At 39.1% G+C, this 27874-nt stretch overlaps 1 protein-coding gene and 1 long non-coding RNA gene across 4 annotated transcripts in view; one reads left to right on the top strand and one right to left on the bottom strand.

The window, feature by feature from the left end:
* The first annotated feature begins 45 nt into the window (after positions 1 to 45).
* LOC148004171 (uncharacterized) lies at positions 46 to 26713 on the top strand. Its single transcript, XR_015627738.1, has 3 exons — positions 46 to 116; positions 508 to 674; positions 24635 to 26713. It is a non-coding gene; the product is annotated as an uncharacterized LOC148004171 (long non-coding RNA).
* Arih1 (ariadne RBR E3 ubiquitin protein ligase 1) overlaps positions 10413 to 27874 on the bottom strand; it is a 103594-nt gene continuing 86132 nt past the window's right edge. For 2 of the 3 annotated variants that reach the window (XM_087561020.1, XM_087561021.1), the window contains 4 exons: positions 25294 to 25351; positions 18399 to 18659; positions 16756 to 16868; positions 10413 to 15218 (listed from right to left, as the gene is read on the bottom strand). In XM_087561020.1, the coding sequence (XP_087417146.1) occupies positions 15134 to 15218; positions 16756 to 16868; positions 18399 to 18659; positions 25294 to 25351 (517 nt within the window). In that variant the 3' untranslated portion in view covers positions 10413 to 15133. 3 annotated transcript variants of the gene reach the window in all.

Consider the following 27874-nt stretch of genomic DNA (forward strand, 5'->3'; position numbering starts at 1 on the left):
AGCCGACCGTTTCCCGGACGACCAGCTGAGCCGGAAGTCGTAGCTAGGGAAGGAAGGAGGAACCTGAGCCAGTAAGGAATTAAGCTGCCGAGTGGAAGGCAGCGGTGATGAGGTCGGTGAGTTCCAGGAGTCTCGGCCACAGGGACTCAGCTCGGAAGGAATGGGTGAGGGAACTCGCAGCCGGAGATTAGACAGCTCTGCACCGGGTTGGACGAACTGGCGTGTAGCGTTGTCAGTTAGATATTAGATAATGAAGCGCAGTTTATAAAGAAACAGTTCACTCAATAAATACAGGTAGCTCAACATACGAAAATAAAACTGCCAGGAAGAGAAATAATGCAAACTGATGTTTCCAAGAGATTCGGTCTGCGTCTTACATTGACAACAAAAGTTTTCACTTCATCACCAGTTGAAACAAATTGGTCAAGCTTCCAATAAGAGCAGCTTAGCAGCAACTACCAAAATTAAAAATACACATAACCTTTAACCCAACTGTTTCAATTATAGGAATTTATTCTATACGTATAGACGTAAGACATGGTTTTACATACAGAAGTATCCGACGTGTCATTGTTCGGAATAAACCAACGCCTGGCAAACAACTTAATTACCCACAAATAAATTATAAGAAGTTCATATTGTGTGGCATATGAAAAGAGACAACTATTTACATGGTAAGATAAGAACTGCCAAGTATACTTTATCAGATAATGACAATATGCAAGAAATGCAGATAGTATCTATGTTAATAAGAAAGCAAAAGAATATTATGTACACAATTATTTATTAGAAAATATTTCTAGGAGGATATTGATATTGAAAGTGGTTTCCTCTAAGGAAGAGAACTGTATAGCAGGGATGTAAAGAATAGAAGTACACTGTTTAGAATTTTTAATTTTACTCTATATGGACATATTATCTATGCCAGTAATAAATTAATGAAACATACCACATAGCATCAGGATTGTGGCAACTGTTAAGAAGGAGAAATGTGGGGTTGGGGATTTAGCTCAGTGGTAGAGCGCTTGCCTAGCAAGCGCAAGGCCCTGGGTTCGGTCCCCAGCTCCGATAAAAAGAAAAGAAAAGAAAAAAAAAAAGGAGAAATGTACAACAGCAAGAGAAAATAACCAGGGGCTTTAACCTAGACTATGGTAGAAATCGTTTTCTAAGTAAGAGATATTTTAAATTACATTTAAAAAATAAGGCATTATTTGCTGGAGGAGACTGAGGAAGCATGCTGACTAGGGAAGAATTCTAAGGCAAGAAATTGTACCTCGACCCTGAGGTGATATACACCTCCCAAGGCCATATGAGTCTACTTGAAAGAGCAGTGGGAGGGCCCTAGAGAGTTCTGAGCAAGGAATGGCTTGTACTGAATGAACAGCTAACGTTCTTGTCAATTACTGAGTAGAGGTGTGGTGGCATGCCTTTAACCCATGTTCTTTGGAAGGCAAAGACAAATGCATCTTTGTGAGTGTAAGACCAGCCTGATCTACACTATAAGCTCCAAGACAGTCAGGGCTATGTAACAAGACCTTGTCTCAAAACATATAAAATAAAATAAATGCCAAGAATTGATCATCTAAGAGGAACCACTTTGCTTAGAGAACAAGAGATGGCACCGGAAATGGAAAACCAGGTAGGTGGAGGTACACACCTAACATTTGAGAGGCTGCAGACAGATCAGAAATTCATAAACAGCATTAGTAACGGTGAGTTCCAGGTTAGCCTACCTGACTTCATGAAATCCAGTTGATACACAGGCAGATAAATGGACGAGATCCTGATTCTGGATAGATGGATAGACGGATCAGACAGAAATAGAAGAACAGAAAGAAAAGTCCTAGCACAGTGGTTCATACCTGCAATCCTAACCCTCAGGGAAGACTTCCATGAATGCGAGGCTACCGTGGGCTACAAGTGAGTTACAGGTTAGGCTTGGCTTCATGGTAAGACCTTATTTCCAAAACAAGCAGCCTGGTCACAATGACACTTGCCTGTAATCCAAACATTCAGGAGGCAGAGGCAGGAGGTTAACTCTTAAAATAGGCCAGTCTGGTCTGTATAGCAAGACCTTAACCTCCCAGAAGCAGAAAGAGAAATATGGGAAGCAGAGTGCATCTATGATCATACAAATTGATGTTGGTGAATGGGGAGGGAAATTCATGTCAAAGGAATACTGCCAGGTTTCTAACTTTAAACACAAATTAGCTGAATTGTTCAGCCAGTTACAAATATGAGATCCTGGGGTTGGGGATTTAGCTCAGTGGTAGAGCGCTTGCCTAGGAAGCTCAAGGCCCTGGGTTCGGTCCCCAGCTCCGAAAAAAAAAAAAAAAAAAAGATTCATGCTACAAATATGAGATCCTTATGGATGATGTTAGTATAATATTCATGCTCCTGTTTCCCAATAAATAAAACTTCCTTGGAAGGGGCCATATGAGGATAAATAACAGTTGTTTTTTTTTTTTAAAGATGTATTTACTTATTATATATAAGTACACTGTTTCTGTCTTCACACACACCAGAAGAGGGCAACAGATCTCATTACAGATGGTTGTGAGCTACTATGTGGTTGCTGGGAATTGAACTCAGAACCTCTGAAAGAGCAGTCGGTGCTCTTATTCACTGAGCCATCTCTCCAGCCCCCTAGATAATAGTTTTTAATACGTAGAATCCTCTACTATGTTTTTAAATTTACATTTATTATGAGAAGGGGTGCATATACCATGGCTCATGTGCAGAGGTCAGAGGACATTTTTCCGTTTTTAGTATTTTAACTTCTGTTCTCCCCATCCCCCAGTCCCAAGACAGAGTTTCTCAATGTAACTAACCAGCCCTGGCTATCTTGGACTCACACTGTAGAGCAGGCTGGCCTGGAACTCACAGAGATCCACCTGCCTCTACCACACGAGTACTGGAATTAAAGAAGGCACGGGATTAAAGGATTTTGTTAAGGTCCTCAGCCAGTTTTTGTTCTGATGCCCTCTGCTGGGCAACTCTAGCATATCAGGTCTTTTTGGAAGTGGTAGTGCACCTGATCCTAGTACTCCTCCTGAGTAGAAGCAGGTGAATCTCTGAGAGCTCAAGGCCAGCCTGGTCCATAGAGCAAGTTCCAGAAGAACCAGAGATACACAGAGAAACCCTGTCTCAAAACAAACAAAACAAACAAACAAAAAAAAAACAAAACTAGCAACAAGAACAACAACAAAGTACCCAGCCCTCCCAGGAGCACACCATTAACTCCAAAAACTCAGTGAGCATTGTAGGAAATGCCTACTTTAAAAAAACACTAAGCAGTCATATGTTCTAAATTTCTTCATGAAATATTTCCCATTCATGACAGTACAAATAGCAGTAATCAGTAGGGAATGTAGGCAAAAAGTATAGATAAATGCTGCTTTGCCTGTGAGAAAAAAGATATACTAGACATATCCAAGTAACTATCACCAAAGAAAATTTAAACGAATCAGGTAAGATGCTACGGTAAGATGTAAAAAATTACTTGTAAAATCCAGCTTATAGGAATTCTTGAAGATATGAAAGAAAAAAAAAGCAGGTGGAGGTTACATATGAAAAAGATAAAGAAAATATGGTGTGCTCCCATTTGTGGTATTTAAAAACATTAACTGTTGCTTGAGTGGTGGCTCGTCAATTAAAAGCACTTATCACTCTTGCAGCATCCATGAAAGGCAGTTCTGTAGTGCTTGAGGCTCTAGTTACATGGCACCGCTTCTGACTTCTGTGGAGAGTATATAAACAGTCCTTCATCTACAAATACATAAAAATGAAGACAGCAAATCCTTTAAAAAGAAAGACAGTGGAGATGGTTGGTGGCCAAGAGCACCTGCTCTTGCAGAGGAGCCGGCTGGCTTCCCAACACCGCTTTAAGGCCGGCACGATCCATAACTGCTGTTCCAGGGATCTTTTTGTGATAACCACAAGCACCAGGCATATGTGCAGGAACAGAAATGCAGCAAACACTCAGAACATAACTGTCAAGAGAAGTGGGACATACTGGCAGTAAATGGTTACTACACAAGCATAACAGAAGGCTAGATACTAAATTAACTAACAGAACGAAAAGCACATCAGATAATTAAAAGTGTGCACACTGAAAACAAGAGGTGGGGGCAATCCAACACCTAGAGGATGATGGGGCATCCACATACAGGAGATAGACTATGGGCATGAGAAGACAACTGATCTGAAAAGTGAACAATGCCTATACAAACAAAAATGGGCTAGAGAGATGGCTCACCAGTTAAGAGTTGTTTCTTCTTTTCCAGAGGATCTGGCTGGGTTCAATTCACACAGCCATGTCAGGCAGTTTTACAACCACTGATAACTGCAGCTCAAGAGATCTGAACCCTCACTTGTGTGCACACACCCACATGCAGGCACACATATACACATAATTCTAAAATAACAAAAAGGTTTTGAAAAAGAAAACTTACCTAGGAGCTTCCTAAAAATTAAACCAACACCGCAACTATGGGAGGAGGGGCACTGCAGGCTGAAAAAACCTGAAACGAGCCAGGTGGTTTGGGCAGGCACCTTTTTTTTTTTTTTTTTTTTTGGAGCTGGGGACCGAACCCAGGGCCTTGCGCTTCCTAGGCAAGCGCTTTACCACTGAGCTAAATCCCCAACCCTGGGCAGGCACCTTTAATCCCAGCACTCAGGAGGCAGAGGCAGGTGGATCTCTGAGTTATAGCTCAGCGTGGTCCATAGAGTGAGTTTCAGGACGACCACGGCTACAACGAGAAATTTTGTCTAACAAACAAAAACAAACTTGAAATGATCAATACACCCATGAGCTGAGTATAATTAAATAACCTATTTAAAGACCTGAAAGAATAAAAGGTCAGTATGGAATTAGAATTCTATACACAAGCCATACTCATTTGGGTAGTGGAGACAGGAGGATCAAAAGTTCTTAGCTACAGAGCAAGTTTAAGGCCAGCCAGGACTACTATAAGACTGTCCCAAATAGAATTTAACAATTCTATACCCAAAGATATTTATCACAAAGAAAAAAGCAAAATGCATTTTCCAACCAATGAAAAGTCAGGGTGATAGAGTTCAGTCTCTGGCATTCAGATGATACCTTAGATTTATTGGAAAATATGAGTAATAATAGTATGTGCTCTCAATTTTATAAATATATAAAAAACAAAGCATAAAATTACAATGTACAATATGTCATATATATGATTTCTAGTTCTACAGTCATACAGAACATAATAGGCTATTTAAATTTTAATTCATTGAAAGTAAAACTCCATTTATACTAGTCACGTTTATGTGTTCAATAACCAATTAACTACCATATTTTCAAGTTGGATGCATATTCCTGTCATCAGACAGTTAAGTTGGACCTTACTGTAGAACGAGAGGAAATAAGTACTCTAAGCTTTACTGCACACATTTCTGTCTTTTTCCTCTTCCTTTCCTAAACCTTTCCCTTTCCATTTTTTAAAATTCCCTTTAACTTATTAGGAGAAGGAGGTGCATTGTGTGTGGGTGTATGTGAGAGGGCAGCTTGCAGATGTTGGTTCTTTCTGACCATGTAGGACTTGGGATGCAACTCAGACCATCAAATTCAGCAGCCAGCACCTTTACCTGCTGAGCCTTCTTCCCTTTAAACAGAATGGTTGCCTACAAATACTCAGGCAGCAGGCTGGACAGTAACTGAAGGAAAGCCAGCAGCCTAACCTTTTAAAAATAGGTCAAGTGTTTGATGTACAAAATTCTATGAGCTGGGTTGGGGATCTAGCTCAGTGGTAGAGCGCTTGCCTAGGAAGCGCAAGGCCCTGGGTTCGGTCCCCAGCTCCGAAAAAAAGAACCAAAACAAAAAAACAAAAAAAAAAAAACAAAAAAAACAAAAACAAAATTCTATGAGCTGAATTTAGCCCATGATATACAGAACCAGAAAAAGAATCTGATAAAATTTAGCAATGCTTCCAAAAAACCTTCCAAGAACCTAACAACCACCAAAACCAAAACATTCAGTAAAACAGAAATAAACTTCCACATGTTTGGAAGGTAAATGAAAAAAATTTACCCCTAAATATCACACTTAATAGAAAAACAAAGGGGATGGGGATTTAGCTCAGTAGTAGAGTGCTTGCCTAGCAAGCACAAGGCCCTGGGTTCAGTCCTCAGCTCCGGGAAAAAAAGAAAAGAAAAATAATAAAATCTACCTATGTACTAAGAACAGAATCAGAATGTCACTGTCACATTTTTCTATCATTGTACTAGATTTTGTCACAAGAAAAAGAGAAAACATTCCCAGCAACCACATGGTGGCTCACAACCATCTGTAATGGGATCTGATGCCCTCTTCTGGTGTGTCTGAAGACAGCTACAGTGTACTCATATACATAAAATAAATAACATTTAAAAAAAAAAAGACAAAACAAGTCCATAAGCCAAAAGGGGTGGTGCATGGAGCTGGTCCAGAAGGTAAAAGCAGTAGCTGCACTAACGTGACAGCCTGAGTTTGGTTCCCAGGTGAAAAGCCAGAAGTGGTGGGTTAGCTAACTTGACATAAGCCAAACAGCATCAGAAGCGATAGAAACTACCTCAGCTAAGTGGAAGACAAGAATTTTATCCCCTCACCTCCACACATATGCCGTGGCAGATATGTATGCCTCATACATACAAAATAAAATGTTAAAAGCAAAAAAAGTAAAACCATCATTTGCAGTCATGCTTGTGCATACATGGAATTCACAGAGATATTTCTAGAATAGAGTTAGCAATGGCTTTACAATCAATATATAAGGTCAATTTTATTTTTTATAATAGCAAAAATAGAAATGAAACTTAAGGGCTGGAGAGATGGCTCAGCGGTTAAGAGCATTGACTGCTGCTCTTCCAGAGGTCCTGAGTTTAATTCCCAGCAACCACATGGTGGCTCACAACCATCTGTAAAGAGATCCGATGCCCTCTTCTGGTGTATCTGAAGACAGCTAAAGTGTACTTATATATAATAAATGAATAAATCTTTAAAAAAAAAAAGAAATGAAACTTAAAAAGTGATGCTAAAAGAATCAATTATCAGCCTGACGTGTTCATCACATCAGGACTCAAGTGGTTGAGGCAGGAAGATCTGAGTTCAAGGACAACTTGTGCTACAAGTAGAAGACCCTGTCTCAAAAAAAAAAACCAAAAATGTATATATGATGTATGTATAATATCAAATACCCAGGGGGAAAATCTATGGAGAACTAAAAAAAGTACTACTAGGAAAAAAATTAAGAAAACCTAAATAGCCAAGCCTGGGAGCACATTCCTGCAACTAAGCGGTGCTTGGGAAGTATTCAACATCATCCCAAGTTAGGCATAGGAAGTTCAAAGCCAACAGGAGACACTACCTCAAAACACAAGGAAAAAAAACCATAAATGTCAAGATATATACACCATGTTCATGGAGAGAGACTAACTCATCCCTAATAAAATATTAATTCTTCCTAAATGATAAACTGGGATTCAATGCCTTCCAAAGACACAGATCTATTTTCAGGCAAAACACTCATACACATAAAATAATAACTTAAAAAAAATTAAAGTTATTGGTAAGAAACTGGATAAACTGGTGTATGTACAAAATGCACAATTATTCAGCAATAAGGATGATCCAACACACAACAGGGAATCTTAAAGCGTTATAAACTAAACCATCCAAGAGCACATTCATTTATATAAAGTTCAGATGTGAGTAAACTGCTTTTCAGTGACTAACCACCAGCAGGTGAGCACTGGAAAGGGGCCTCAAGGTCTTGAAAAACAATGGAGCCTACTAGTGCTCTCCTGCGTCTTTGGGTGATTACACACACATACACAGTTCTTAAAACACCCCACTAAACCAGATGTGCAGTTTATCGAGGAGAAATCTCTATTTTCAACTGTTTTATCAGTGTGACTTGTGGGCTCGATTCTGTTCAGAGGAAGGCCCTAGATTATGAAATTTAGAGACATACAGTCACATGTCCATGAAAAAAAAAGCAGCATTTGGAATCTGGGAAGCAATGTCATGGAAACAGCCATCTGAGACCATGAGTTCATGTGCCAACACTTGGTCACTAGAAGGCACATATTGTACCCATTTGATTTTTATAACATATCATGGGAGTCCTTTTAAATTATAATACTTTGTTGACTTTTTTGCAAGCTAGACAAAACAAAATTCTGGGTGGGAGAAAGCATAAAGGAACACTATCACTACTCTTCACTGGGAGGATTCTCTGGTGTTTAGTCTTGACCTTCCAAATCATCCCTAAATAGGATATAGTGGCACAAACCTCTAATCCCAGCACCAAGAGAGTTGCAATTTTGAAACCCTAGCTGGTTCTGTATATAATTATAGTAAGATCGTGTCTCACAATAATTAAAAAACTTAAGGCACATCTTTCCCAATCAGGTAAGTCCTCTGGTCATACTTTCCTATTAGATCTAGGCTCTGTCCTATACAAGTAGAAATGAACCACAAGCCAGAATATGTGATAGAAATTTATTAGTAAGCAAACATCTTCATCTATACCAGCAGTTGTTATGACTTGAGGTGGGTATAGTTAACAACCTTATAGCATTCCATTCGAATGTTTATTGCTAAGTCAGTCCACAAAAGGAAGTGCAGATCATTTCATACTACACCCTAAGGAGACCTACAGAATGAGTAAGCAGAGTTCTCCTTCCAAGAGCAACAAGCTAAGACATTTCCTTTTTTGATAGGGTCCCTAAAAATTTTAGGATCTAAATTCCTGAATCGCAGTCTAAAACTACTGTTCCAGAAGAGCTAGTTCCTGAGGGCGTGAGATTTATTTTGCAAACAGAAAATCTTAGCTACCTGATGTCTCTGGCAGACTGAAGGAGTCTTGCAAAGCTAATGACCCAACTTTCACACAGGTGTAGTCAGTGAAAAACGCTTTACAGGTAGTTAAGGCAAAAATCTATCCTCAGGAAATGTTATTTTATGCATATAGAGCCAATGTCATGTCAGATTGGCCATCTTTGAAGGGCCTGGAAATGTAAGGCCCTAGAATTTCTTAACTCACTAAATTAGGAGGGCTCATAAACATGAGAAATTGCTTAGTTTGTCTGAGGTTTTTAACAAAAGCAACCCGTTTTGAATATTAGAGTCAAATGAATTGGCCGTGGGTAATGGTGGTACATGACTTTAATCCTAGAACTCAGAAGGCAGAGGTAGGTGGGTCTCTGAGTTTGAGGCCAGCCTGGTCTACAGAATGAGCTCCAGGACAGCCAGGGCTATTACAGAGAAACCCTGTCAGAACCAACAGGACAGAGAGAGGAGGGAGATCTTTCAAACCCAGCAGGTACTACTGGCACTACTTCCAGTAAGGCTACTTGAACAGTGTCAAGCAGTCAAATGTACCTCCACCAGGTAGCTGGCTAATAGGACCACCCATTTGGATGGAAAGCCTTAGCCTCACACAAATTGACCCCTTTTGTTGACTGCTGAACCTCCATTGCCCAACACTGTATAGAAGGAACTCGATTCTACCATTTGTGGGTTGGGAGTGGGGGAATGTGGTCTGTGGTGATTTAGATGAAAATGGTTCATGTAAGCTCATATTTAAATACTTGGTTCCCAGTTGGTGAAACCGTTCGGGAAAGGTTAGGAGGTGTGGCCTTGCTGAAGGCACGCCACTGGAGGCAGGCTTTGTGGTTTTGAAAATCTCATGGGGGGGGGGGGGGGGGGGGATTGGGGATTTAGCTCAGCGGTAGAGCGCTTGCCTAGCCAGCACAAGGCCCTGGGTTCGGTCCCCAGCTCCGAAAAAAAGAAAAAAGAAAAAAATCTCATACCATCATTTCTAGTGTGTTCTGTTTCCTAGTTGAGGATCAAGATATGAACTCTCAGACTCTAACCATCTGAAACTGTAAGCCCAACTAAATACTTTTCTTGCTTTGGTCATTGTGCTTTGCCACAGCAATAGAAAAGTAATTAGCAAGCAAAAGAACTAAGTTAGGTAATTATGATTTGTGACTAGGCTTTCTTTTACCCACTCTTTGATCCCTACAGTATTCCTATGTCAAAAGAAAAACATAGCTTATAGAATATATTAAAGCAGACAAGTCTGGGCAGACTATGAAGTCAGCTTAATGTTTTAGTGATTTGACAGTATTTTCTTAGACTCCAGGTAACAGGAGCAATCTATCCCTACTTACCTGACTTGTGTATACATCTGAGTTTGATATCTCTGGATCCCACATGGATTCATTTTTAGAGAAACTAAGTACCAACGTGACAGGCTTGTAAACTGGCAACTACAATGAAAACCACCTAAAAGCCCCAATCAGTATCAGTGGACAAACGGAAAGCCGTATCACTTCCCCTAGAGCAAGATCAGTAGTAGCAGCTGGAGGGGAAAAAAAGAACCAACACACACCAAGAAAATCCTAAAGTCGTCTTTATTCTTAGTCACATTGACTTCCAATTGAGAGCTTCTAGGTTGGTTAATTCAACTTGAAAAACTAACAGATGCACATTTCTAAAAATAAGTACCAACTTCCCCAAAGATATATGGAAAAAAAGCTTAAGAGAGTGCACAGTTTTCATTTACGAAGGAGCCACAATTTCCCATTAACTTAAAACAAGCAAGCAGGCACCTCCATGTTGATAGGTGCACACCTTTTATCCCGGTAAAGAGGAAGAGAGGCAGGAGGAAAGCTCTAAATTGGAGGTCAGGCTGGGCTACAGTGCTGATACTCCTTTTAAAAACAAAACCCAAAAAAAGAAAAAAGGAAAAAGGAAAAAGAAAACTCCTACCAGACTCTCCAGTTGCAGGGATAAAGGCTGAGATCAAATGGTGGCTGAGCTGGGCTTAGTGGCACATGCCTGTCATCCTAGCACTTAAGAGGTAGAAGCAGGAAGATCAGAAGTTCAAGGCCATCCTTGGCTACACAAATCCTAGAACAACCTGGGCTACATTGAGAACTTGTCTTCAGAAGAACTCAAAAAAGATTAGCAGCTGCTCTGTGCATTTTCAGCTATCATCTATAAAAGGTATCCTGTAACAAGTCCCAGCAGTGTGTCCAACTTCTCTACACAGGAAGGAGACAAGGTCAACAACTGCAAATAGCCTATCGAATTACACTAAGCTATTTATTTTCAACTGCACCTTCTGGTCTGGCTGCCACTGGTGACTATGACCTCAAATGTGAACATGGGGACTGGCTAACCAATCTGTAGGTAGGGAGGGGCTCTTTTCTACTCAAGGCTGGTTTCTCGGAGAAGCAGGATAATGGTGGACGAAGCAGTAACCCGCTCAAAGGAGCACTGCTAGGCATTACTGTTGTCAAAGTATGGGAAAGCCACTTCTTCCGATTCTGGATGCTACATCATTCTGAGACCAGAATAAGAAAACTGTACAGAGGTAGTTGGATGTCTCTGGTCCCAAATAGAGGAAAATTGTGAAACTTTAGGCAAGTTATTAAATCTTCTATTTCCCTCTTCAGTGAGACAGCAATCTTTATTCCACTTGTTTTAGAAAGTGACAAACTATAGAGTATAGCTGTGATAAAACTCAAGTCTGGTCTGATTAGAGTACCGTGTCAATATCCATACACAGGGACTATCAGCTTTATGTGAAAGACGATTCCTTTTGAGGCTGAGAATGTTTTAAATATCTCATCTTTAAAAAACTGACATTCCAAGCTATACAGAGCATCTAAATGTATATCACTACTACAACGCAAACAACAATCTAAAGTCAATGTTCAACATACAGAAAGCTTTCAGAAACACTTCTGAAAGTCTCAATTAGCCAAATTAAATGTTGGGGTAGTCTCATTCACAGTTCCCTCCATTGAACCTGAACCAAATCTCGACAGTTTATATTAAATAGGAAAATAGGAACAGTGAATAAGGCACATTGTGCAGGTGGCTGCTACCCACCTAAGGTGTCTGCTTTCAACTATAAAAATAAACATAAGTAACTAATGGAATAACAAAATAAAAGTTTATTTTATTAGAATTAGGAATGTTCTTTCCCTCTGGGCAACCTGAACAGTCCAGTTACAATGAAAATCTAAGAACAGTTATTTCCACAGCACAAGGTGCTCTATGCACAAAATTACAGGGTTAGGAGCATTTAATCAATTTATCGATCTGATTGTCTCACCAACCCACCCCATCCCATCCCCCAAGTGCTCTATACCGGATGTAGCTAAAAGAATTTGTTACATTTAAGCCTTTTACTCTTCTTGTTCTAAATTTCAAGTCCTACTTACAGGTGAACCACACATTACACTGCAGATTCAACGATTTCAAATCAAGTCAGTCTTGGATCTATTTGTGTGTATGGATACACGTGTGTCTTTAATATATTTATTTGAACACACATAAAACATATACAATCTGGGTTGCAGCAAATTACAAAGAATTTAAGAGTCTGGTAATGTTATATGCTACTCCATTTACCACTATGGTATGTCTCCTGAGCTTTGGATCAAAATTTTATTGTAAATCATTGAAAATTCACCTGTTGCTCAATGAATTGCTCAAATGATGCATGCACTGACAATGTAACTGATCTCAACACCACAGGGAGACCCTGATGTGTAAGTAGAGCCCTCTGAGAGACTTAGGTAGGTCAAATAGGGAAGCTGTTAACAATATGGCTTGCCTGTCCCAGATGGGAGCACTGAAGCTAGCTACTGACAGAAGCAGGTAAATTCTGGAAATGCTGTCAGATATGGAGACGGTTGTTAAAAACTTGGATGTAGCAGAAGGGCCAGTTCACCTTGATCCACACAAATTGTGAGTGCAATATCCTCAGGTCCCATGTGAGCACTGGGACTAGAAAGTGTCACCAACTACACTATCCCTCCATGGTGGGAGACTGAGACTATGAGATGCACTCTTTTTAGACGCTTGTTGCAGGGCAGGGAATGAAGAGAACTTATGACACTCAGACCTAGATAATGTGAAGTTAACTCTTTTTAAACAACACACACAAAGCATTTTAAGGGACCACAAGTCTATGTGACAATTCTGGTTGCTTTTCAAAGTCACCAGGAAAAGGAACATACTTGAGCTTTCTTTGAAATCTCGTTGGTTTTGATAAATGTCTTAAGATCGGTGCAATTATTTGAAATAAAGTCAAATGGATAATGGAGAATGATAGGACAAAGAGAGGATGGAAAACAGACACTTGACTTCAGATTTGCCACCTGAGGTGACAAGGAAAAGGAAGAAAAAAAATACAAGTTGATCCTAAAGCGACAAGTGGTTTAAGGAAGCAGCATAATATACTCAGCAAACATTCACTGATTTTTGATGGGAAAAGAACAGTTGCAAGTGCATCTCATGTAACAACCTTTCTAAAAGGAAAAGTAGGGTGATTCAGCAAAGCCTAACTTAGGCAAAAGGCCAGAGGAAAGTGAGCCTACTTCCCAATGGAGTAAGAAGATGTACAATGCAAGAACAGACACAGCTGCCTCACAAATGGTAAACACTCCCTAGGCACAAGACAGTTAAAGGAAGACAAAGAGGTCCTCAGCCAAAGCTGGCATTTAACAGTTTTACCTCTTGATCTAGTTGCCTAGTTCACTCTGCACTCTTATATAAAACTGACAGTCTTAGGGATGCTGACCTGTTGAAAAATACCACAGGCAGAATGGCCTAAACAAGTATATAGTTAATAAAACCACCACCACCCTTTACTTTTAACATAGCTTTTAGTAGAAATTTCATAAAAATGGACATCACAGCTAAAATGCATTATTCTCCTATATGCTGACAATAGAAAAGAAGCAAACTCAGTGATTCCTACTCAAATGCACTGGATGGGAGTATCATGTTCTAGTGGTGTTTGCCTTCAAACTGAACCCACCGCAACACACACGAGTAATTTCAGTATCCACCATTTTAATCCACAATCTCAGACTAAGTGAATGGCTATTTATTTATATTTAAAGTGAAAACATTGTATTCAACACCCTAACATAAAGAAGGGATGAAAGACGAGCCAGAACTAAAAACTTAAAAGGCTCAAAGCAGCAATTCAGGAAAAATAAAACAGGAGATTTTGAAATGCCTCCTCCAGACTTGATGGGGATCCTAGAAAGCCTACGCTGTGTGCATGGCATGGGCACACAGGCTAAAATGGGGACATCAAGGCCACTGAGGAGTAGGTTGGGATAGGATCATTCATGAATTGAAGCAACTAAACCCTTTAACAGACCAAGCCATTTGCTTAGAACTTGACTTCCTGGATCTAGATCCAGAAGCTGAGAATTCTAGGCATGAGGCCCATGGCCAGCAAAAGATACAACCAAACCACAGCGGGCAAACTGACCTCAGGAAGGGGAAAGCACTCTAGTTAGGTCTTGCAGAGGGGCTTAACAAACACCTTTATCCCAACCCAACCCTGGAAAGATAAAGCCAACTGAAAGAAAATGCACAGCAAATAGACATAATCTTGAAGCTTTTTAAAGAATAAATATTTTTGTAATTAAACATTATGCAAACACGTGCCACGCTTGCTTTATCCATGCATATGCGCTATATACAATTTTGAAAAATACTGTGTTGTCCTCTTGTTTTAAAAGTCATATACAAAGTTTTTGTGTTTTTTGTTTAATCCTCTTGCTGCCTACCCCCTTCTCCCTCCCAAGAATTTCCTTTACAAGTAGCTAATAATCATTATTCACTCATGACCTTAGGGTATGAGAGAAAGTGAAACTGTGTGTGGAGGTGTGTATGTGCAGGGCAGGAAGGGGAAGAGGTCCTTTACCAAAGTACAACGAAATGGCTGGTTTGGACATGAAAAGCAGTGTCGAGGAGCTGTCTGAATGTTTAACTGTACTACACTCAGGAAGAAGAAAAGGAAGTCAGCTTTGAGAATGAAGCTACGTTACAAGTTAGAGTTGGAGGGCTTTTGTGTGTCTGTCACACTGTTGGCGGCCTAGAATACTGTTGTACAATGGTTTATCTACCTTTTTTATTACAATATAATTTACTTAAACTTTCCGTTAACAAAACAGAATTCTGGTACTAGAGACCAGCGGTGTCAGAACAGGCTTAGTGCCTCCTTGTTTGTGTTTGTTTTAATTGCATGAGCACTCTAGATGGTAAAGTTTTCAGAGTTCATTTTATGCAGGGCCAGGCTCAGTCCTCAATGTACTCCCACAGATCTTTTTCATAGCCTTCATGCACATGCTGTAACAAAACCCTTCGTCGACTCTCACAGTATCTGTAATCAAAGAGAAAAAAAAAGCTTGTTGTCAGCCTCTGATAATGAAAGAGGCGTTTATAAAGAGCATTACCCTGAAGAAAGCACCTGCTATCAACATTTTCAGACTCAGATGTGCAGGTTTATCAAACTGCCTCTACCTATTCTTTTTTTTTTCTTTTTTTCGGAGCTGGGGACCGAACCCAGGGCCTTGTGTTTGCTAGGCAAGCGCTCTACCACTGAGCTAAATCCCCAACCCCGCCTCTTCCTATTCTAAGGACTCTTTTTTGGCTGCTGGAAACCAAGCCCAGGACTATGTGCAAGCTAGACAAATACTCTACCAATGATTTCTCCTCCCAGCCCAAGGCATTTTTTTTTTTTTTTTTGGTTCTTTTTTTCGGAGCTGGGGACCAAACCCAGGGCCTTGCGCTTCCTAGGTAAGCGCTCTAACCACTGAGCTAAATCCCCAGCCCCCCAAGACATTTTTTTAAACCCAGATTCCCAGTTCCAGAAATAAATTTTAGTCTTCAAGTGTTAAAAGTTACAATGTGACTTCAAACCAATGACTGAAACCCATAGTTGTATAAGTTATAAAGTTAACTTTATAGGTCATTTATTCCCATCTATCAAATAAAGATTTGGGAAACTATACAAGCATTATAAATACAATGTAACAATGACAACCAAAGGAAGTGAAGACACTGGGATTAAATCTCTAACTTCCAACTTCCTAGTTTCCTTACTATTATTCAAGAGATACCTGGGGACAGGTGGTGGTGGTATGCGCCTTTAATCTCAACACTTGGGAAGCAGAGGCAGGTGAATCTCTTTGAGTTCAAGGACCCCAGGTCTACAGAGGACAGCCAAGGCTACACAAAGAAACTCTGTCACAAAAAAACAACCATGAAAAGAAACCCAAACAAAAAAGATACCAGGAGTGTTGTAACCACTGAGACATCTTTCCATTTCTTGGTATCTTTTCAGTTCCCAGCACCCACACCTATTGGCTTACAACTGCCTTTAACTCTAGCTCCAGGGAATGTGACATTCTCTTCTGGGCTTTATGGATATCCACACAATGCACAAACACACACAGATAGACATGCACACACATAAATTAAAAAAAAAAATCATCTTTTAAAAGATACCAGCATATGAGGAAAACATTTTGGGAGAAAGCTTTTTGTTCAGAAATCAAACATGGTTTTGTACTTTTAACTTAAAAGGCATCAAAAACTGAAGTGCTGTTTACCCCTGAGCTCAGTTAAGTTTCCCCTAAAAGATAACAGCTAACAAAAAGCTCTAAAGAACCAAAACCCTATTATCCACTCCCTCATGCTAATGGCTACTTATTCCTTTTAAAACCTTTCTTTCCTGCAGTGTAGGGATTTCAACCAGTACAGTAAGCCATTAGAATAAGTGGCTAGATTCCTCCTCTATATTTATCAATATACCCTCCACAACTTCTTGAAATAGACAGAAAGGAGCTGGGAGGCACAGCAGCTACATCAACAATACAGAGCCTCACCATTTGTCCATCAGATATTAAAAATCTCACCTGTACTTATCTTGGACTTTCTGCTTTATATCTTGCAGAGAATCTTGGGAAATATCTCGTTCAAGGTAGCCCGAAAGCACCTCTGTGGCATTTTCTAGATCTGCTTGATTATTCTGAAAAAGAAAAAAAGTAAAATTTGGCTTTAAAAATCAAGCTAAAATATAATCCATCTTAGCTAATTTACTGACTATATAGTTACTCTCAACACGGATATAGTCATTTTGATAAGCACTTTAACTAGTAAAAGCTCTTTGTGGCTTTCACCTATAACAACCACTTTTCTACCCCAAAACAATTTTGAAAATGTTAGAAAAGCTTCAACCATTACCACTGGAAGAATACTGAGGACAGTTTATTTAGATCTAAGAGCTGTTCTCTTAAAAAACTAAAAATTAAAACTTTTAATATTAAAAATGAAAAGAAAAACAAATGTTGATGCATAAATCTAGCTGTAAACAGAGGTTTTAACCTTAAATATTCAAATTTTTTTTTAGGATTTGTTTTGTGTGTGTGAATACATTGCCGCTGTCTTCAGACATATCAGAAGAGGGAATCAGACCAAGCCCTTTATTTTTAAAAAGACATCATCTACTGTTTAATCATGGCTGGCATAGAACTTTCTGTGTAACTCATGCTGGCCTCAACCCCACAGAGATCCGCCTGCCTCTGGAGTTCTGAGGTTAAAAACAAGTGTCAGATGAATACATCTATTTCACACTGTATGCAAGATCAGTATTCTATGGATTGTTTTTTGTTTTTGTTGCTATTTTGTTTTTATTTTTTGTTCTTTTGAGATAGGGTCTCATTATGTAGTTGTGGCTAGCATAGAACCAGGCAAGCTGGCTTTGAATTCACAAAGATGTGCCTTCCTCTGTGCCATCAACCAGCTATTCTCTATTTCAGATCTGAGTGAGAATCTAATACCATTCTAGGATATCACAAGGTTTAAATAACACAATCCATATAAATTGTTTTTATTCAGCACCTGGCACACCATAAGTTTTCAACAATCACAAATCTTGCGTCGATATTGAAAGTTGACATGATGGCTAGAAAAGGTTTTCCAAATAAAGATGCTTTAAAACTGAAGCATGAATTAGGTGTAGTAGCATAAGCCTTTTTTTTTTTTTTTTTTTTTTTGGTTCTTTTTTTCGGAGCTGGGGACCGAACCCAGGGCCTTGCGATTCCTAGGTAAGCGCTCTACCACTGAGCTAAATCCCCAGCCCCGTAGCATAAGCCTTTATTCCCAGTACTTTGGAAGCTAGAACAGCTGAGAGCAGCCTGGTCTACATAGCTAAACCACCCTCCTATCTCCTATCTCAAAAAAAAAAAAAAAAAAAAAAAAACTAGAAAAAAGGAAAACTACCAGGTGAAGAAGGAAAGGAATAAGAGGAGAAATAATCTGCTGCAAATCTTCAGAGGTAAATGATGATAAAAGTCAAAATTAAAATCTAGGACTGACTATAGAAACAGTATAGTTAAGTAGTTAGCTAACCCACATACACTTGAATACAGTTAAGTATTACAAAGTTCCTCTTACCTTTCAATGAAGTGCCCCGCCCCCCTCCACCTTCCCCTGTTTAAATAAAAGTCTGTTCTATGAAACAAGGTATCCTTTCCCCATGTCCAGGAGCTAGTCTTACCTCAAAGATAATGGACTGGTTATTCTTTTTGAGGTAGAAAGCGAAGACATAAGTGTACATGAGTGTGGCACGACACTGGCAGAGGACATCAACTGCTTTCTTCAGGAACTGCACCTCAATCCAGGACATGTTGTGCTGCTGCATTTCCTCCATCTTCTGTTTCACCTGAGCATACAGCTTATGCTCAAAGCGTAGACTCTGCATGTGGTTCATATAGCGATTACAGTAGAACAGGTACCTCTGCAGGGCTGCCCTAGATCGCTGACCCAGTAAGAAAAACAAAGGTCTCGAATTATGACATACATATTGTATACAAAAGCTGGTGTCCAATTAAGCATAATATCACATAGCATCTTGTATGTTAAAACAGCTCATCACTAGAAAAAGCAAAGGTACCAAGAGTTGGCAATAATGTGGAGTGAAGGGAATTCCTGTAGGACACTGCTGGTAGGAATCATTATGGAAAATACATTGAAGGCCCTCAAAAAACTAAAAATCATCATAGGAATCCGTATCACCACATTTGGGCATCCAGTAAAAACCGAAATAATTATGTTGAGTATGTCTGTACTTCTCTTTATTCTTTGCAATAAATAAAACATGGAATCAGTTCATTCATTCACAAATCAATGGCATATTTCAGTGGAGGATTGTTCAGCCTGAAAGAACCAAATGTTGGTAATATGCAGTAACTCTGGGAGACAACATGCTAAGTGTACAGAAATACATATATAAACAGAATCTTGACGAATATGAAGAATCCAAAAACACTATACTTAGAAAAGTAGAGACTAAAATGAGGTTACAGGAGGGAATACAGTGTATTCGAAACACTGTAAATGTCAAAACTCTAACCATAGAAAACGATAGGTACCCAAAGTGACAAAAATAATTATGTAGCTAGAACCATCAATCAACATCATATACATATCAAAACATCAGTTTCCATGAATGTATAACTGACTTTTTGATTAAAGTACTAATTGAAAATTGATATATATATATGCAGATAAAATAGTAACTTAGTTTAAATTAGAAATAGTTCTCTAGTTACCTTTGTTATTTTATACTGCTATAAATACCTTACTAGTTCCCACAGAGCTGCCATGTGCCACACGTAGCCACATGTAGCCAACAAACTAAACAATGGTGCTAAAGAAGTGTCTTAGCATTTCACAAAGTTCTCCTGGACAGCAGTTTGCACAGTGTGATAGCTTATATATGCTTAGCCCAGGGAGTGGCACTATTAGGAAGTGTGGCCTAATTGGAGTAGGTGTGTCACTGTGGGCGTGGGCTTTAATACCCTTGTCCTAGCTGCCTGGAAGTTAGTACTCTGTTGCCTTCAGATGAAGATGTAGAACTCTCAGCTCCTCCTGCCTGGATTCGGCCATGCTCATGCCTTGATGATAGTGGGCTGAACCTAGCCAGTCCTAATTAAATGTTGTTCTTGTAAGAGTAGTATTGGTCATGGTGTCTGTTTAGAGTAGTAAAACCCTAACGAAGACAGACAGAAGGCAGTGAGTTAGAAAACAAGAAGCAGCTGTGTGTGTTACTGGTAACTGAATCTAGTGACTTCTGCAAGCTAAGCAAATTTCCTGAAAACCCAGTACTCAAAAGCAAAAATAGAGAACTAGCCTGAGGCAAAAAGACAACACAATAGTGCCTCAGACAAGGTAACTAAAGTAGACAGTACAATCAACTAAGTGGGTTTGTTTATTTTGTTTATTTTTTCTGGGGTGGGTGTATTCCCTCTGTGTAGCCTTGGCTGTTCTGGAACTCAGTCTGTAAACTAGACTGGTCTCAAGATCTACCTGTCTCCACTTCCCAAGTACTGGGATTAAAGATATGCACCTCCATACAACTAAGTTATTTTTTTAAAGTGCATTTTTAAAAAGTAATTTTTTAAAAAAAACTTTTGTTTATTAATATGTGTGTCTGGTGCCCAAGGTAGCCAGAAAAAGACATGAGATCTCCTAGAAGCAATAGTTACAGAAGGTTGTGAGCCACTATGTAAGTGCTAGGAATGGAATACAGGTTTTCTGGAAGAGCAGTAAATGCACTCTTAACCACTGATCAATCTTCAAGCCCTCAACTAAGTATCCAATCTTGTTGTCACTGAGTCTGCATTTGCTTATTAGCTTTATTGTGGGATGATGTCACAGGTGAGGCAGGTACAGGATAGAAGAAGGCCTGTCATTGGATGAGAAGGAAGGGTGGGTGGGAGAAAAGTTTGAAGGAAGAGGAGGAGACTGGAACAAAGAGAGGAGGAGAAGCTGAGAAGCCATGGCAGGACAACAGAGGCTGACAAAAAGATCTTGCTCTGTGTATTTACAGGTTGTTATCAATGTTCTTAAGGGATGGATTACCGGGCTTTGTATGTTTACGTTGGCAATTATATCTTATCAATTGGATCTAAGATTATTGTATTGTGTGTTCTTTTATGTGAGGGTTTGAGTGTAGGAAAGTGTGTGGTGGCTGGAGACACTGGGCCACCGCGGCAAAGTTGGGATGTGTTTCCGCAGAGATATCTAGCAGATATCTTGGGGCACTGCGGTGTAGACCAAGCGAGGTAAAAGACAACAATACTTTTTTTTTTATTTTTTATATTTTTACAACAATACTTTATAGAATTACTAAGTAGACAGACTAGTCTATACAGAGTCCCAGAAAGAACTATACAGTGAGACCCTAACTCCAAAAAAGCCAAACAATTGGCATTTTTTTTAAAAGGGAGGGAGAGGGGAATAATACAAAGAGATACTATTTGGATTAACTATAAAAACGTATGAGCAAGCAGGATGGCTCTGTGTACTCATGCACAAGTCTGACAAAATGAATTTGATCCCTAGATCACAACTGGCAGGAAGAAACCACATCCTGAGAATTGTCCATTGTGAAAATGCACACATATGTACATGTGTACACACACACACACACACACACACACACACACACACGGCCCACATTTAAATTTTAATAGATACTTTATAACATGAGATCCTGCCACAAAAAACAAAACAAAAAAACAAAACCAAACAAAAAGAAATTTATAATAAAATTGAAATCATAGTAAATTCAAATAAGTGATAACTTTAAATATGACATTGTGTGTGAAAATGCAAGTCTGTAATGCCAGCACTTAGAAAGCAGAAGACAGGAGGACTGCCAAAATTGAGGACAGCATAAATCTAGACCAGCCACAGCTACAGAGTTAGACCCTGTCTGTCTGTCTGTGCCTCCCCTATTCCCTTTCTCTTGAACAACCAAATACATACATACTTACAACAACAACCTGACGGTGAGGGCTGGGGAGATAGAGATACAGTATAGGAGTAAAGCACGTGATTGGCATTAGTCACTGGGTTCAATTTCAAACATTCACCCAACACATCTACATACAATAACTGTATTCAATAAGGCCTATTGTTTATTAATGAAATAATATAATTTCTGACTTGAGAGATATTTTTGCATTATATTCTCACAAAAATAGCTAGCCCAAATTTTCCTACATTTTTCTGTAGTCTCTAGAATTGTTCAACTGTTTTAAAATGTACACTTGGTATCTCTAGCACCCAGGAATATATGCAAAATGATTAGTAAATATTAAGTGTGATCTTACCACACTTACACATGCAGTTCTACTTCTCTCTCTTCATGATTTAAAGTCTAAAAATAATAGATATCCAGAGGTTTCTAATATATACTTTCTAATTTGTGTGTGCATGTCTAAATTTGTGTACACATATTTACAACATGTATTTATATGTATGTATATCTGAGAATATATACAATATTCCATATAGAAATATAAAGACGACACACTACTTTAATTCCAACACTTGGAAGGCAGAGGCGGGGGATTTCTGAGTTGAGGTCAGCTTGGTCTGTAGAGTGAGTTCCAGGGACAGCTATGGCACAGAGAACCGGTCTTGGAAAAGAAAAGAAAAAAAGGAAGGAAGAAAAGGAGGGAAGGGAGACAAGAAAAGACTGATAGGAAGGTCTGTGGATAGTTGGTCTTTATCTTAACCGTCAGTTCCAATGCTTGACTTCATGGGATCCCATGGCCACGTCATACACAACTTCAGAAGAGGCAGCTCACAGTGCTTGCTTTACACCTTCTCTATGTGGAGAGCTTTGAAAGAAAGATCCTGTTTCTGCTTCTCAGTTTTCTAGAGCTGGATTTACACCAGACATCAACCATACCGGGGAAAGCTTTATTATTTTAAGGCCCAGGTAGGTACAAAACCAATGGTTATGAGCTAAGAATCATGCCAACGTGCAAATATAATATGTGGGAACTAATCTTCCTGGCATGACAAATTTCCACTAAGTACTACTATCTGCACGTTTGTCAAATTCCCAAAATCTAACAGAAACCCTAACTTAGCACTAGTAACACATAGGGTACTAGAGGACTTTAATATACTTGATGATTCTTAAAGTATTTCTCATTAAAACTCAATGAAGTTGGTGTGGTAGTATATGTCTTTAATCCTAGCACTCTGGAGGAGAAAGCAGGTAGATTCTTTAGTTCCAGGCTAGCCTGGTTGCCAGGCCAGACAAGACTATATACTGGAGGCCATATCTTCATCATCTTCAGCAGCAGCAGCATCTAATAATATATCAACTCTACAAACAAAACCCTAAAAAAGAAAATTTCAATACAAATAACAAAATCTTTCTAATAAACACCAGGATATGGAATGAGAAACAAGTTTTAAGATTTGAAAAAGAGTTCCTAAAATAACCCAAACTAACCTACCAGCCAAATATAGCTACCAACTGCTTTTAGTAAGTAAAGCTTTTTCAAAGTAGTCACATTCATCTGTTAAAGCATATGGCTTCCTTAGCAGTAGGGGGAAAAAACAAAGTTGAATATATGGAGGACATATAGTTTACAGGTAGTATTTGATTCCCACTTGAGTGCTGGGAATCAAAGCCTTATACATACTAGGCAAACTTAACATGGAGATTCAACTGTGTGTGTGTGTGTGTGTGTGTGTGTGTGTGTGTGTGGTCTGTGTGTGTCTGTGTGTGTCTGTGTGTGTAAATATTCCAGGAATAGTTGTCTCTTTCCATACTGGATCATAAACAGGTTTATCAAAGTCATAAAGTAAATACTTTCTTTTACTTTTACTCACTGAGTCATCTCAATGGCCCTCTTTTACCCTTCCTGTGTGTGTGTTTATGTCAAGAGCCAACATTCTGGACCACTTTCTATTTGCTGAAGCATGGACTCTCGCTGAATAGGGATCCTGCTGATTATGGCTAATCCAGTTGGCTAGCTATCCACAGGAATCCTGTTTCTGTCTCACAGGCAGCCACAATGTGGATGTTAAAGATCAGAATCTGAGTCCTTGCATTTTTAAGTTGAGTTTCAAACAATGAGCCATCTCCCCAATTCCACAGACTGCATCCTTTGGAAACAGAATCTCACTGAATTGCTTCCAATTCACTAAATGGCTACCAACTTCTCTCTGTAGCTCAGACAAGCCTTTTACTCAGGATGCTCCTGATTTACCTCTAAAGTAGCTGGGGTTACACATCTGTGCCAGCAAAATAAATGGCTTTATCTGACCTACATGCCCTAAAAGGACCAAAGTATCACATACATTTATCAAACATTCATTATTTGTAATTTAAAAAGACACAGTGCCCTTTATTTCTACCAATAATTAAAAAGATTAGAAGTCTGTGTGTGTTGAGTGGGAATAGTCTTGCTGATCTGAAACTTCCTATGTACCCAAAAGCTGGACTCAAATTTAAGATCCTACAAACCTCCAGAGTGTTGGGATTACAAAGCACACAACAATGTGCCACACCTAGAAAATATAAAGAAATGCCTTTAAAAATTGAACAAAACCGGGGTTTGGGGATTTAGCTCAGTGGTAGAGCGCTTGCCTAGCAAGCGCAAGTCCCTGGGTTCGGTCCCCAGCTCCGAGGAAAGAAAAAAAAAAAAAAAAAAAAAAAAACAACGAACAAAACCAAACATTTGCAAAGCATGTTTTCGATTATATCCAGCTGGGAAAGCCATTTTAAAAGAGTTTTTTGTCTCTAGGAATTTCAACAACAAAATGGCTAAGTAAACCGCCCCCCCCCCAAACCCCAAAATCAAGGTTCTACAACTACTATAAAATTACTAGATTTCTCACACACACACCCCAAAGTATTATAAATCCAAATCTGTTTGAATCCTTAACCTAATAGCAGGTCATTTTTCTATCCTATGACAGGAAATTTCCCAACTCCTGAGATTCTGTTTCAAAATCAAGTGACCTATCAGAAGTACATGAACAATGAAGTAAAGACAAAACAAAGTAAAAATTAACACACTGTGTGCTCTATACAAGAAAGCCACAGTCCATTCAACAACTGCTCAATGACTCTCCTTTCTGAATGAGCACAATGTGGAAGTGAGTGCTGATGCCACACCACCACTAGGACCTAAAAGTAAGCATCGTAACTGCCTCAACTCAAAGAGAGCAATAAAAACAAGACTGTCCTTATAGAAGAGCGTGACTGGCATTCTCCTGGGAACTCAGATTCGGAAGATGAGATCGGGAATTCTAGGTACAAAGCAAGAGCTTATCTCAAAATAACAAAACAAAAAAGACTAACACAATCACATGCCTATAATCAGCACTCTGGAAGAAGCAGAGGCAGAAGGATCGTGAGTTTGAGACGAATCTGGGTTAGGGAGCCTATCTCAGAAAACAAAAGTGAACGAATAAGTACTATAAAAAGAGTCCCTCCTAAGTATAAGGAGACATCTAGGATTTACTGTAGTGTCTGCACAATTCAGAACTGAATGTTTCTTGCAAAATTACTCCCGAAAAATGTGTGTCAGAAATCCCCAGCCAGTGCTATGCTGTGCTGCAGTGGCTGCACTCACCTCTTGGGCATCTCTTGCTGCCTTTGCATCATCCTCATTATAGCGGTTACAGTTGTACCTTAAAGGAAATTAAGAGGATTTCAGAAAACCATAAACCCATAAAAAGTGAAAAGAATGCTTATTTTTAACATGTAGCCTGAACTTTTAACTCCACTTCCAAAGAGATCGTCTTCTCTCCTAAGCTGTCTCTCTCCTTTTACAAACCAAAGAACCAACAGTCAGCAAGTTACTATGGAAGAGTTGCTTGTGCTACGGACTTTTACACACGATGATATTAGCTGTCTCTGAAAACGGAATGACATATATATATAAAAAAAAAAAAAAAGGGAAAGAGAAGGAAACCTCAGGAGTGAAAACGACTGGCACTTCTGTTCTTGTTTTGTTGTGTAGGCAGGTTCTCACTAAGTAGCCCTGGCTGGTTTGACATCTGCTACACAGACCAGGCTGACAGAGCTCACAGAGATCTGCCTAGCACTGCCCCTGGGTGCTGAGATTGAGGTTACATGCTATTATACCTGGCTACTACATACCTCTCATTAGAGACCACATTCTCATTTTGGGTATTTATTTAATGCCTAACTAGCAACTCCAGTGAACGTTCGATGAGTGGTCCAGAGTTCATTAACGCACAGAGGTGGTTCAGGGCAGGACGCTGAGAGCTAACCTGACGCTGCAGCATGTGTTAACACTGAACCTTTTACTCTAGAGCTATAGGAAGGCTTTTTTTAAAAAAAGATTTATTTACTTATTGTATATGAGTGAGTACACTGTAGCTGTGTTCATGCACACCAGAAGAGAGCATCAGATCCCATTACAGATGGCTGTGAGCCACCATGTGGTTGCTGGGAACTGAACTCAGGACCCCTGGAAGAGCAGTCAGTGCCCTTAACTGTTGCTGAGCCATCTCTCCAGCCTGTATAGCAAGACTTTTAACAAATGCCATCTCTCCCTCCATCCCAAACTTAAAAAATTGAATTTAGATGTTAAAAGTAAACTGCATGAAGTTTAAGGATTGGCTCAATGGCTAAGGGCACTTACTACTCTTACAGAGGGGCAGAGTTTGATTCCCAGTATACACAATGGACAGCCAGAAACCTTCTGGAACTCTAATTCCAAGTTACTTAACGGTCTCTTCTGGTCTTGTAGGCAGTTTTTAAACCATGAGTGAGCATCTGTGTAATATACAATCATACAAATGAAATAAAATGCAAATCTAATATTAAGTTGCTGTACAGACTTACCAACTTTTTCAGAATTGTTATTTCAGTATGTGTGTGTGCACATGGTGCTAAGGTATGGAGAGCCTCCTGCATGCTAAGCAGATGCTCTGCTAAGGAACTATCCTCAGCCTTTCAGAAGTGACTCAGTGTGTATATTTCTTGCATACATAAATACATTATCTTTGACTTTAACCATCATCAGAAAGCAGTTAAGAGAAAGTATTTGTCTATGTATGTATGTGTGTTCAATACCTTCCTTTCAACTTATATGCTTGAGTAACAGGTGTTAAGGGATAAGATAATCTCTTATAAAAAAATGTATCAGAAAGTAGAAGGGGGGAGGTTTTTAAGAAGCTTTTAAAGATTTTCCTCTGAGAAAAATAAAAATCTATTATGTTTACTCCAAAAAATGGCCAAACAATTCCAAATATTCTTACCTATATTTACTGCATAGGGTACAAATTTCTGAACCCACACATTTTACAGAAATAACATGGTTCATAGTATTCTAATTTGAAATTATACTTTCAATTGCTTATTTTTGACAGTCGCCTATTTCACACTATTCAGAAATAACCCAACTGATCTTAAAGTAACACGGATAACAAGTTAATGAATGATTTAATATTAATTTTCACCTGGTTATTCATACTTCTCAGCATAACAGTTTGCTTAATTTAATTGAAAGTTCACTACCTTGATTAATCTTGGTTAACTATTAACATTCTCTTCTTCCTTTCTTCTAACCATCTTAACTTTTCTTTTTAGTTTGTTTCTGTGACATGGTCTCTCTATATAATTCTGGCTGCCAGGGAATTAGTTATATAGGCCAGTCTAGCCTGTCATTCAGAGATTCGCCTGCCTCCTGATTGCTGAAATTAATGGTTATATGTCACTCCTAGCTCCTTGTGATTTTTTAAAAATGTGTCTTAAAGCACCATCTTAATGTGGGATTTCCCTTCCAAAACTAGCACAGATTTAAAGACTAGCAGAGCAAGCTATTTAGGATCTCTCTATACTTCTAATTCAAGTAACAGTTAGTGCTACTTGGAATTTTGTTTTGACAAGTCAGAGGCATTTTAAGGCATACAGAGAAGACAAAGGAGGATACATTTGCAAGGTCAGTGAGCAATAGTCATGGCCCTCTCTCAGGTCACCATTCGGTCTGTGGTTGATTTCTTCTAATTTTTATTTTAAAGACTTATTTATTTACTATATATAAGTACACTGTAGCTGTCTTCAGACACAACAGAAGAGAACATCAAATCTCATTACCCATAGTTGTGAGCCACCATGTGGTTGCTGGGTTGAACTCAGGGCGTCAGGAAGAGCAGTCAGTGCTCTCAAGTACTGAGCCATCT

Source organism: Rattus norvegicus, chromosome 8 (assembly GCF_021556685.1).
Source record: "Rattus norvegicus strain SHRSP/BbbUtx chromosome 8, alternate assembly SHRSP_T2T, whole genome shotgun sequence".
Lineage (NCBI taxonomy): Eukaryota > Metazoa > Chordata > Mammalia > Rodentia > Muridae > Rattus > Rattus norvegicus.